The sequence below is a fragment of the Notamacropus eugenii genome, chromosome 2 (genome assembly GCF_028372415.1).
Source record: "Notamacropus eugenii isolate mMacEug1 chromosome 2, mMacEug1.pri_v2, whole genome shotgun sequence".
NCBI classification, from domain to species: Eukaryota; Metazoa; Chordata; class Mammalia; order Diprotodontia; family Macropodidae; genus Notamacropus; species Notamacropus eugenii.
The window spans coordinates 125259384-125272236 of NC_092873.1; the positions used below are offsets into that span (position 1 = coordinate 125259384).

Genomic DNA, 12853 nt, shown 5'->3' on the forward strand with positions numbered 1-12853 from the left:
AATAGTATTCCCTACTTTGGAGTTTCTTCTCAGTCTTCTCTCATCCCTAGTATTATGCTTGGCCCAAGAGCTAAAGGGCTAAAAAATGGTGAGAGGCAGGTTGGTGGTTGTCCTATCAAGTGTCTTAAATGCAATAATAATTGGATGGATTTATATAGGACACTGGCATGACATAGGACTTAGGAGAATAGGCCAAAGCAGACTACAAATGGCCAGAAGACTGTTGTTGGACATCTCGATACTACTAGGTATGACCATTTGTCAGCCAATCTGGATATGCAGTAGAGAAAGCTTTGTTAGGTTCTCAAATCCAGATAATCGGACCACTGGTTTATGCTTGACAGGATAATCTATGGGATTTGGCTCTGTGTGCCACCACAGTTACTCTGAAAGGCCCATGAAGGCCCAAACTCCTTTATTACCTATCCGATGACCTATCCTCACGATCCCCTTTCTTTCACCATCCTAGTCATGGAAATGCCTGGCTATGGGTCACACGAATTGAGGGGCTCTCCCCATCCTTCCGTTTGCCACACCTGAAGGACAGTCATCCCTGCAGAGTTTCTGGAGGGAGCCGCATGGAGTTGTGTGGCCAGATAGGGACACACGGACAGATGGGGGCAGACAGGGTAAAGACAGAACGGAATTGTAGGAAAAAGCGAGGGCAGGGACAGTGATTTCCAGGCCAACGTGTACGTGGGGCAGGAAGGCTAACGTGGACATCCTAAGAGGATGTGCACGTTTCACATGCATTCGCCTCTTTCCTCCCACTTTGGCCTTCCTGAAAGGGCCCCGCTAGTCCGTACACCACACCCGGGTGGGGGTGGGGGGTGAGAAGGGGCAGTACAAGGGCGGGTCCAGACACCCCCGGGACAGCTAGGGCGCGGCCGAGCCGAACCGAGGAGGAAGAGCCAGGGACTCGAAAGTTAAAACCAAAACTCGAAAACTCCTCCCCGCTCCGGGGCGCGTTTCCAACCACCCCCTTCCTCCACCCCCTGCTCACCCCTCCCACCAAGCATGCCCTGTCAGCGGCGCGGACTACGCATGCTCCTCCGCTCTTCGCTCGCGGCTCGGGCTTTCTTCTCCGGTCTCCTCCGGCGTCCGCTTCGGCACCGGGGCGAACAACAAATCCCAGAAGCCCTTGCGGTGGCCCGGGAGTAGAACCCGGCGGTTACGGGGGAGAAGAGAGGGATAGGGAGTTCCTTGGGATTGGTTTTTGTCCGCGGCGGCGGCAGAAGGAGGCCAGCCCGGCGCCTCGGCCTGTGGCTGCTTCTGGAGCGGGCGCTCCGCTGGCTTCCTTTCCCTCCCTCCCTCCCTGGCCCGCCACCTCCCCCCCCGCCGCGTGTAGGCGATCACGCGGGGGCGGGGCCGCGCTCGGTGGCGGCGGCGCGGAGAGGCGGGAAGGGACCCGGGAAGGAAGGCGAGCGGCGGCCGCGGTGCCCGGGAGGGGACGATGTCAGAAGAGCAGCCGGACAAAAAGGGAGAGCCGGGTTCCGAGGTGGGTGACCGTGACCTCAGGGAGGGCGGTGGGATCTGTCTTCTTGCGGTGCTGGAGGGGCCTGACGCCGCATCCACCTCGGCCCCTCGTGGGGATGGGGGAGAGCCGCCTGCAGCCCTCGGCCGGGCGGCGTGGGGTGGAAGGGGGCCTACCCGGTGCCGGCCGAGCGCGGAGCGGTTGCCCCCGGCTGCATTGTGAAGGAGGAGGGGACGCTGTTGCTGGGCGCCGCGCGCCTCTCTCCTTATTTGGGGAGGTATTCGGAACCCAGGGACTCGGGCCGGGGGAAACCCACCTCCCTCAGGTGTCTCGACCCCCTCCGGGCGCCCCCCGTCTCCGCGCAAGTCCCGGGGCATGCCTCTGCCTTGCCTGCGCCTTACCACCGAGCTTCCCCGAGCACTCCAGGGGGTTTCCTCCCTTTGCCCTCAGTTCCGGGTGTTCCCGCGGTGTACATCTTGAGGGAGTGCCGAGAAGCGGTGCGAGGAACCCCCTGCCGGAGAGTTAATGAAGAGTGTTTGGGTTTGTGTTGTGCAGATCATGGAGGTGTCGTCCACCGAGTCTGAGCTTGAGCCACCCAAGGACGACCCCGAGGATGACATTCAGTTTGTCAGTGTAAGTAGCCCTTGCCTTCAGTTGTGCCCTAGTAACCGATGCCTTTAATCCGTCCTCACCCGGTAGTGGGAGGGATAGCTGGCCTTTCCGTTGGGGCTTCCAAGCATTTTCGGGCATTAATTTGTTCTGAGCCACAAACAACCAAGTTAGGTTTATATTCCAATTATTATCCCCATTTTACAGAGGAAGAAAGTGAGGCCCCAGAGAGGTTAATAACAGGACTTGTCTAGCTTTTTTTTTTTTTTCTGACTCTAAACTTGAACCATATAAAGTCTGTTTAGAACAAGAAGTGACCTCGGAAGTCATCTGAACCAATTTCCTTCATGTGAAGTTTTGGAAAGATAAGTGTCTGATTCAAGGTAATACAATTTGGAAATGGTACAGTGGGAAGCTGAGCCTTATTTCTATGCCTTGCTATTTCTCCTACACCATAAAGTCTCACCAGTTTGGAGTTTAGCTGTTAAGCAACTTCACCCTGCTGGAAGAAGCATGGCATTTGAGAAGCATCTAAGAAGCTAAAGTGGATATTTCAAAGTCCACATACTTCAGTTCATCGAATATTTGTCATCCATTTGTTTTTGAAAGACACTACTGGGTGATGGACGTGCAAAAATTTCTCTGTTCAGAGTTTACCCCTGACAGTGGAGATAAAACATATACACATATGCAAAGTGGAATAGGTAAGGTCAAAGGAGAAAGCCAAAGTGCTGTGAAAAATTTGAGAATGATCATGTTGCAGGTGGAGGAAGAGTGGTCCTCAGGGCTTCATAAAGAAGGTGAAACCTGAGTTGAATCATTAGATTTAGAAGAGTGGAATTTTAGCAGCTAGAGGTGGGAGAACAGAATGAGTAAAAAGTCCAGAGATAGAGAGTAGAAGGCAGAATGAGAGTAATGGCTAGAGAGAAAAAGCTAGAAAGGTAGGTTTGAGAGAATTTATAAATGGCCTTGAAAATACCAAGGATAGACACTTATTTTATACTTATAAATAGTTGCAGGGGCCACCAAAGGTTTTTTGAGAAGAGTAACATGAGGAGAGCAGTGTGATAGGAAGTTTGTACACTGGATGATTTGGAGAAGGGATAGATTGGAGACAGGATGACCAGACAATGAAACCTTTTCTTTCAGTAGTTGCAAGTTCAAGAGAGGTAATGAAGATCTGAGCTAGGAAATTGAGAGGAGACTATAGATGAAATATTGCAGAGGTAAATAGACACAGATCTTAGCAATAGTTTAGATGTCAGGGAGACAAAAGTCAAAAATGACTTGGAGGTGATGAGTCTACATGACCGTGGAGGTTGATGGTACCATCAATAGAGAACAAAAGAAGTCAAAGAAATAGTAAAGTAAGGAGAATGGAAGGTTTTGGCAAGGTAATTTGGTGTTTAGTTTTGGGCATAACGAGTTTCAGGATCATAGCCCATTTGCTATTGTTTTAGGTACACTGACAAGTATTAAAGATCTCTTAAGTTTACAGTCAACTGGATTGGAAAGGAACTACTGTAGAATGTAGTTAAGCACAATTGACAGCATCTTCAGTAAATAGAAGACCCAGAACTCCCCAAAAGCACAACTTGTGTTAGGATCATTTACTGTTGAGGCAAAATTCCCGTTATAATAATCCTGTGCTATCAAGAATGTTCATGTATGTTGAGTACATATTTTAGATAATATTCACATCCATAGTGGATAAGATGAGAAAGTTTTGGTGCTTAAAAATAAAGTCATACAGTGGAAAGAATGCAGGATTTGCATTTAGAAGACCTAAGTTCAAGTTAGAGCTCTGCCACCTATAAGTTAGGCTGCCTCTCAGGTTTTAAGGAAAGCTACGCTGCTGTGTTTCTGTAGTAAATCCTCAGCCATCCAGAACAACTTACTTTGACTAAGGTTTTATAGTAATTCTGATTTTCATAGAGCAGGAGTCAGGAACCTCATGGTAGCCTCAAAGGCACATATAGTCCTCTTCCTCCCCGCAGGTAAGGCCCTTTGACTTTTCCAAACTTCACTTTACAAATCCTTTCATTAAGGGGATTTGCTCTGTAAAGTTTGGATTCAGTCAAAGGGCTGGACTTCAGGACCTAAAAGGACCACATGTGGCCTGGAGGCCACAGGTGTATCTAGGTCCTGTAGTTCCTAGAGTATCTCCTCTTGTTTATCTTGGTTGGCACATGGTTAAGGCCTGCTAAATAAACCACTTGTTATGAAATATTTAGGCCATAATCTGGTCACATTGTTATTCAGGTAATTTAAGTAGGATTGTTTGGAAAGTCTTCACTATAACAAGCCCTTTGTTTTCTTATTAATTAGTGTTAGGGTGGATAATCTGTCCCTAATACTTGGAAACATTACAAATTATGTCTGGTACAGTGGGAAGAATATTAGATTTGTAGTCGTAAGGGCCTAGGTTTGAATTGCAGCCCTGGAAGTTTATAGTCTGCATCGTGTGTCACCCTTTCTGAGCCTCAGTTTCTCATCTGTATAAATAGTGCTTTAGATTAGCTGATCTCTCCAAGAGCTACTAGAGGTAAAATTTATGCTTTTAGTATGAGTGATTAGAACATATATGTGGGACCAAATTAATATTAAGTATAATATGTATAAATTTGCTTAAATCTGAGAGACGAGTATAACTTATGAGTAGGGGTGGGCAGAGGAATTAGTATTTTTAGCTAGTCTTCTTACAGGGTAGTAGCTTTTTAAAAAACAAGTGGTTGTTGCCTCATAATTCTTTTTTTTTTTTTTTTACTCAGGTAAGCAACAATGCTTACCAGACAGTGTACTTCTAACTGGATCACAGTGTCTTTTATTCTTAGCCCTAGTACTATGAATTGGAGGAAAAAATAAAACCCTAAGACTCAGATACTTTTTAGTTATGTGATCCTGGACAAGTCTTAACCTTGTTTTCCTCAGTTGTTCTGTAAAATGAGCAGGAGAAGGAAATGGCAAACTATTCTAGTGTATTTACTAAGAAAATCCCAAATGGGGTCATAGAGAAAACTACTCAACAACAGCAAGATAAAGAATCTAAAAAAGCTAAAACACTCATATTAAAAGATGAATTGATCAAGCTTGAGAAGCTGTTGTAGATTTTCCCAGCTTATGTCCATATCATAAATCAAGCATCAAGTAAGCACTTATTTGTAAAAACAAGATCATCCTCTATCCTCAAGGAGCTTAGATTCTGGGGTGAGGGGGAAGACAATATATAAAAGGGAGCTTGTTGTGAGGGTAAGGCTACTGATGAGAAAGAAAGGAACTTCAGAGAGCAAGGCCAGTAGACAGTGAAGTCATTGTGGCTGAGACCCCCCATAAAGTGGTGGCCCAGCTAGAGACATACCAGTCAGGAGGGTGGGCTGCACCCTTTTTTGGGATATCCTTGTGGTGGTTTTCTAAGAGTCCTATGTATTTTGAATATCTTTATCTCCCACATTACTTTTACGAGTAGGGGTGATATGGTTGTTTACCTTTCCACTCCAGAAAGCATAAAAATTAAGCTGCTTGTTGCATGGAAGTCTGGATGTTAACTTACTTTCAAGAGTGACTAGCACATTTAGCCTGTTGATTGTTTTGTCTCGATAAATATTGCTATTTTCTACTATAGTTTTGAATGAATTTTCTGAAATTGTAGGCATAAAGTTGAGGGAGTTTTATAGAGAGGTTGTTTTAAAGGACGTAGTGCATCCAGGATTTTATCTATCTGTATTTCTATCTATTTTATTTGTTTTTGGAGTCTTGAAGATTTCTGAAAATTCAATTCCTTGACCTATTTTCCAGGTCAGTCATTTTTGGTAGTAGATGCTTTACATTTTCTTCTATTTTTTTTTTCCTACTCTTCCGATTTTGTTATATTTCTCCTGTTGTGGAATCATTGTTCTGTTTGGTTCATTTTAATTTTCAGGTAATCTAATACTTGAGTACAAGTTTTCTAAATTCTATTTTAAATTATTTATTCTCCTGATTCTTTTCTCTGGAGCTTTCTAATATCACTTATAAATTCATCTTTTTATTTTGTGTTTCTTCCAGGTACTCTTTGATATAGTCTTTATAGCCAAGCCATTTTTCTCCTCAGAGCCTGTGCTTTGTCATTTTTGTTGTTACTCTTTTTTAAGTTTGTCCCTTGGACACCTAGATCTGTAGTTTTTTTCATTAGTGTTCTCTGTCTCTTGTTTACTCAGTTACTGTTTTGGACCTTTGTGCCCCCTACTAGGCTCTACTCCCTCCTTGCATTTTTGGATGATCCTTGAGTCTACCTCTATTTCTTGTTTTTGGCTTCTACTTTCTCTCATTTGTCTCCTTAGAGCCACGGTAGGTTTCAAACCCCCTTGCAATGTCCGGTTTCAGAGCCCTGTGGTGTTTAGGACCCACAGTCAGCTCAGTCAGATCCAGAGTGCTGTGAACTGCTTCTGTCTCTCATTCTCTGAGTGAGCACTGCTGGTTTCCTGCCCTATTGCCTCAGTTTCTCATCCTGTACATTCTTCAAGAATTCTTGTTTTCTGGACCTCTGGGTAGAGAGGCTTCAGGTGCTCCTGAATTCTCTAATCAGCCAAAAGTACCTGTCTTGCGCTGGACCCCTTTGTGCATTTGTGGGCTGGAAGAAGGTGCTCACATTTGGATTTCTTTTTTAACCATTATTTTGGTCTTTTGATCTTTTTTAAGATCTTTGCTGGAGTACATGTGTGAGACCTCCGTAGCCAGTCACAATCATTGTAATTTGGAGTGAGAGATTAAAGAATTTCATAATCTCAGTGGAACTATGGGTCAGCAGGAGGAAATCGGCGGGAGAAAACAGATTCCTTCCTGTTCCCCAGCTTTAAGTACTTTCTGACTTAGAATAGGACAAGGTTTTTTTGTTGTTTGTTTGTTTGTTTTTAAGAAAAAAAGTTTTGATCACCACAGATCTTAAAGCATATCCCCAAAGTACATATGCAACATTTGCTTTCACCACCATGTTCTTAAAAATTCATAAATGGCTGTGGCATTAGTGTGATCCAGTGGATTTAGAGAAAATGGGTCTTAGTTTGAATCTTTACTGTCTGAGTGACCCTATTAGGGAAGTCACTTAACTCCCTTGAGCCTTGGTTTGCCTATGAAAAATGAAAAGATTGAACTAAGTGTTCTTCAGACAAGATCCAATAATTCCCTCAAGACATAATAAGTAATTTTCTTCTTTGATTAGTTTTTCTGATTAATATATTGATAGTTTCCCCAGATTACTGAAGCAGTGATAGGCTGCACTGATTTAACATCTTTTCTCAAGGGATTATAGTCTAGTGTAAAGGATATAAAACCTTTCATTTCATTGAAATCTTAGAAAACATTAGAACATTCATTCTCCTTTAACAATCTATATCATGTATCTCTACTTCCAAATCACCTGAGTCCTGTAACAGTCTGTTTTCTTATACATACAGTGAAATAAGAATATTGGTTTATTATTAATGGTACAGGAATTTTTGATAAAAATGATTGATTGTAAGGCACTTTTAACTCAAAAAAACTCTACATACCTATTTTGTATCAGGTGATGTACTAGACCAGAGGTTCCCAAACTTATTTGGCCCACTGCCTCCTTTTAAAAAACAAAATTACTCATTGCCTCCCTAGAAATCTGTTTTCTTCAGTTCTGTAACTTTTTTTGGGGGGAGGAAATTTGCATCATTTCAAAAAATATAAAATACATATATTTTTAAATGATGCATCTTAAATTTAATAATTTATTGTACATTGATGGGAGGTTTTCCAGCATTGAAATTTTGATGACACAATATTGTATCATGTAACCACATAGTATCATGTTGTAAACAAGTCATTACATGCACATATTCCTGCAAATGCATGCTGGACTTACCAACAATGCATGGCATGCTTACCCTTGCTTAGTAAGACCTGTCCCGCACTTGACCACTCATGGGTTATAACTTGCATTTTGTTTGTTTATTTGGAAAATAATATAAATCACTATGATTTTAACTTTGTTACACAACAAATGAAATATATATGAATGGTTTTTCAAAATTTTCTTTTTCCTTATGCTTCCACCATCCCCTTATTTTTATTCGATGCCCCCCAACTGCACCCAAGGCTACTACTGCCCTCCCCTCATTGTTTTGGGAACCTCTGTCACTGGGGAGACAGACAAAAGGTATAGTCCCTGCCCATGAGGAATTTACATACCATATTCCATTATTTTGGAAATGAAAGGCCCGATAAATAGTAGTTTACGAAGTGGAGACAATACCTCCCTTTTAGATAACTTATAATACAGACATTGCTCCTATTTAAAGATGACTTTTTTAAGCAAGTTGAAAAATTTTTTTGGTAGCGAATTGCTCTTCTAATGTTAAGGCCTAGGAAAGGAAGATCCTTCTCCTAGGCAGCAACAGTGTCTACTTTTTGATTTGTGTAATGAATGTTGATTTTTAAAACTTCTTTTTTATGACTTGTTAATTAATATACATCATTGTAATCTCTAGTACAGGTATACCTTGCTTTATAAAGTATCTTCCTAAAGTTTGTGCTTGATCTTATGCTCTATCTCCCAGTCCTTTAATCTTTCCGTCATTGGTTCCATTTCTGTTGCCTTCAAACATGCCTAGCTCTCCAAGTATCCACTCGACCCTATCACTCCCTCAAACTATTACCCAATAGCTCTTTTTCCTTTTCAGCTAAACTCCGTGAAAAAGTACAATTAAGAAATATTTATATTCTTTATTTTTGTTCAAAATTGTCACAGTTTTAACACAATTGTCTAAAATTCTGTGTCTTTAACTCCTTGTTTATTTTTTGATCTGGATTTGTGGAGTTTATGAGTTAAAAGTAATTTACAATCAATTGCTTTGAGTTTTCCTTTTTGTTTCTTTCAGTAAGTTATCAGTATGTTCTTTTCTTTTGTACTTTGCCTTCTTATTCTAAGATTATGTTTAAGTATTCCTTTCATGATTTCTTGAAATATGATGCCTATGCTATTTTTTGGTTATAGCTTTCAGGTAGTCCAGTGATTTTAAAAAATTATCTTAACTTGATTTCTTTCCTAGGTCAGTTTTTTTAAATCTACCTGAAAAATACCATCCACCTTCAGATAGAGAACTGAGTACAGATTGAAGTATATTTTTTCTTCAGTTTTCTTTACAACATTGCTGAATATTTTGCATGACTTTATATATGTATATATGTGTGTGTGTGTATGTGTGTATATGTATATATATATATATATATATATATATATATATATATATATATATATATATATATATATATATATATATATATATATATATATATGTAATGAGTGTTGTATTTCTTGCCTTCTCAATGTGTGGAGGAGGGAAGGGAGAGAGAATTAGGAACTAAAAATTAAAATTGAAAAGGAAAATATTATCTTACATTTTCTTCACTATTTTTTAATCTTTTGAATTTTAAAAATGTTTCTTGTGTCTGTTAATTCCCTTTCCGGTTCTTTCTTCTGCAGCTCTCATTTATTTTTCACTTCTTTCCTCTAACTCTTTATTATAATATTTTTTAAACTTTTAAAACATTCATGGATCATTTCTGTTAGGAATTTTAATTGATCTTGTATGCAAGCTCTATGTGGGGTGTATGTTTTATGTTTTGAATCTTTGTAGGAAATTTGAAATTATTCCCCTGGCACTATGTCCTGGGCATCCCTGGTGTCTTTTTATTGTCTCATTTTCCCAACCTTTCTCTATGGATTGGTATTTTGTGTTTGGTTAAGCTTTGTGCCTTACATCTTCCTGGCCTATATTATGTGGTGTTCCGTGCTACCATATAGTTACAGCTCTACAACCTTCTGCTACTGATGGCTGTTTCTGAATTCACTTTAGAGGATATCGCCAAGGCCCCTTTCTGCTTACAGATTGGGCTTCAAGTTCCCCTGATTGATATTAAACGGCTCTTTGAGAGAGATGTGACTAGCTCAGTATTCTGGGCTCTCCCTTTTCCATGGTTTTTGCCTTTTTCACTTGGCTGTGGGTCTAATTTGTGATCTTATGCTGAAAAGATGATCCATTATTTTTTCCTTGGATTTTGCTATTCAGGCTTATACTTTTCTGAAATCTTTGGATTATTAGTTGTTGGGGCATCTGGGCTACACTGGGCTTTCTTTTGATTCTAACATTTTGACTAGTCTCCTAGAGCAAGAGAAATTGAATGAAAAGATTTTTTAATTCAGTTGAAGTAAAAGCATTTTATGGAGTGTCTAGTCCTTTTCTAAGTGCTTATGACAATCCAGAAGTACAAAATTGGGCCCCTGTTTTTAAGGAGCTTACAGATTAGCTAGGGAGATAGAGATAGGACTAGTTTCATGAAACTATTGACAGTACAAAACAATATAGTTGTTTCAGTGCATCAGCAAATCTAGCATCTTCTCAGTGTGAGTACTCCTGCCAACTTCACAGGTTGCAGGTCATCTACTGATTTTGAGTGACTTTTGTCTATGTTGATCTTTCATAGAGGGTCCAACAAATAGGAAACTTTCTTCAAGATTATACATACAGATGTAACACTTCTGAAGTACTTGGTCTGCCCATCTGTCTCTTACTTCACTGTGTAACTGGCCCCAACTTCTTCTGTAGTCATAAGACACATGGATAATGTTTTGAATGCACTTTCTTTAGTATAAACCATTTATAATAATATGCTGCAGCCTGTTAGGCCCACCAATTATAATGTTCCATGGTTTGTAGCCAAAAAGCTAGAATAATATTGGTGTTTTGTTTTTTTGTTTAGAAAGACTCTTAGGTTCATTAAAGCACTGCACAATTTTCCAAACGCCATCTATCCCTCTTCCTGCAGTTTAATTCTAGGCCCAATTCATTGTCTATTAGCAGTGTCTGTACACTTATTAATGGATTAGCTAAGCATATTGGAGTCTGGGCAGTTGGCATTCTTCTTCCTCAATGTGTTTTTTTCTGGTATGGATTTTTTGACTGAATTTTGAGTCTTATTTAAGAGATTCAGTGGTAACACTGAATTGGTAGCACAGTGGTAGCACAATGGCTTCTGAAGGACTTTATAAAGAATCCCTTTTCCATTCATACTTTGTGCTGGATGCCTCCATGAAGATGACAAACATGTTTGATAACACACACACAGACACACATATATATCTCTGTACTTTATGTCCTAGTTATTATTAATAATTATCATTAGACAAAGTTAATTTCTTGTTGAAGCTTCCAATGAAACTTATATGGGTAGCTCCTTTTAGAGGAGAGCCTTTAAATCTGCATTTTGTTTTATTGAATTAATTACTTTTCATAGTCAGCATAAACACAGTGAAAACTTGTTTTCTCTGTACTTTTCTAGAGGTTATGTGACAGTAAAGATGTGCTTCTGATGTAGGCTGTCTTTTACAAAAATCTGCTTTGCATATTTTTACCATATGTAGAATGTTTTTATAATATTCTAGTCATGAGAAAGGAGGCATATGGGTTGGTAGTTAATGATGTCCTCTCTGTCACTCTTGGGTTAGTTGGTAATTGTCATGATTCTTCCTATCATTCAGTATTTTTCTCTCAAGATATCTTGAGAATTAATCTTTTAGTACCCTTAAAATTGTTTCCTGGATAGAACTCTTGTTTCTACTTGCTTCTACTAGCTCTTCTTCCTATCTTTGTTTTCTTGAATACCTTTTCTACTTCAACTTACAGCACACTAGGAAATGAGATCATAGGATGATAGGTTTAGAGCTAGAAGAGACCTTTGAAGTCTCAAATAGTCTAATTCTTTCCTTTTACAAATGATGAAACTGAGACTAAGAAAGAAATCAGTGAACTTGTCCAAAATCACACTGATAGTCGGCATACAAACCAAAGTCCTCTGACTCCAAACCTGAGAGATGAGTAGTTCAACAAAAGCCCTCCTCCAAAACAACATTGTAGTGTGAGCTCTCCAACTTTATTTTGGACAGAGTGCTGACCTTTTCAGGTTCTACTATGCTAAAAAGGCTTCATATATATTCCCAGCAACAGACCACATGAAGACCAGTTTAGCTAAACATAAAGATTATAAACACCAGTAGACTGATGATCAAAGATGACCAATAACACCTCTGCCATTTCTCTTCCAATCTCTGTGCAATTCTGTTCTCTTGTTTTGTGCCGTCTTGAATCTCTTTTCTATTCTAAATAAATTTCCCTGTATTTTAGATATTCTGTATTCCTTTCATATTCTGGCATTGCTAGAGACCTCTCCTTTGAGATTTTGCCCATATATGTCACCTTAATCATATCATGGTGGCAGTTATCCGTTAGGACCAATTTCATTCTCCATCCTTCCTTAAAAGAGTTGAGTACTTGACTCAGTCTTTCTCTCCATTTTATCCCCTACTTTTAACGTTTGTAGACTTCTGTATATATGTTGACTTTCTCTTACATATCCTGACTTTTTAGTTTATCAACTTCAACTTTCATGACCTGCTTTTTAAATCTACTTTAATAAAATCAAAGAATTGGAGAGTTGGAAGGGGCTTTAGCAAAGGTGGTTGATTCTGTATCTGAACAAGTGGCAATCCAACCTCTCCTTGAAGATCTTTAATTAAGAGGAATCCACTGCATCCTGATACATCCTAGTCCACTTTGAAAAAATTCAGTATGTATATTATTCACACACACACACACACACACACACACACACACACACACACACACACCCCTATACTTATTTTTCAAAACGCATAAATGTGCCATCTTATCCTTCCTCACCCAATTTCCTTCCCTCATTGAAAAGTAA

At 40.0% G+C, this 12853-nt stretch overlaps 1 protein-coding gene across 1 annotated transcript in view; it reads left to right on the forward strand.

Moving 5' to 3' along the window:
• The first annotated feature begins 1002 nt into the window (after window positions 1–1002).
• The window catches only part of ZNF451 (zinc finger protein 451), a 105126-nt gene continuing 93275 nt past the window's right edge, over window positions 1003–12853 (forward strand). The window contains 6 exon segments of the mRNA XM_072642536.1: window positions 1003–1071; window positions 1074–1247; window positions 1249–1338; window positions 1341–1409; window positions 1412–1498; window positions 2030–2107. Coding sequence (XP_072498637.1) covers window positions 1018–1071; window positions 1074–1247; window positions 1249–1338; window positions 1341–1409; window positions 1412–1498; window positions 2030–2107 — 552 coding nt within the window. The 5' untranslated portion in view covers window positions 1003–1017.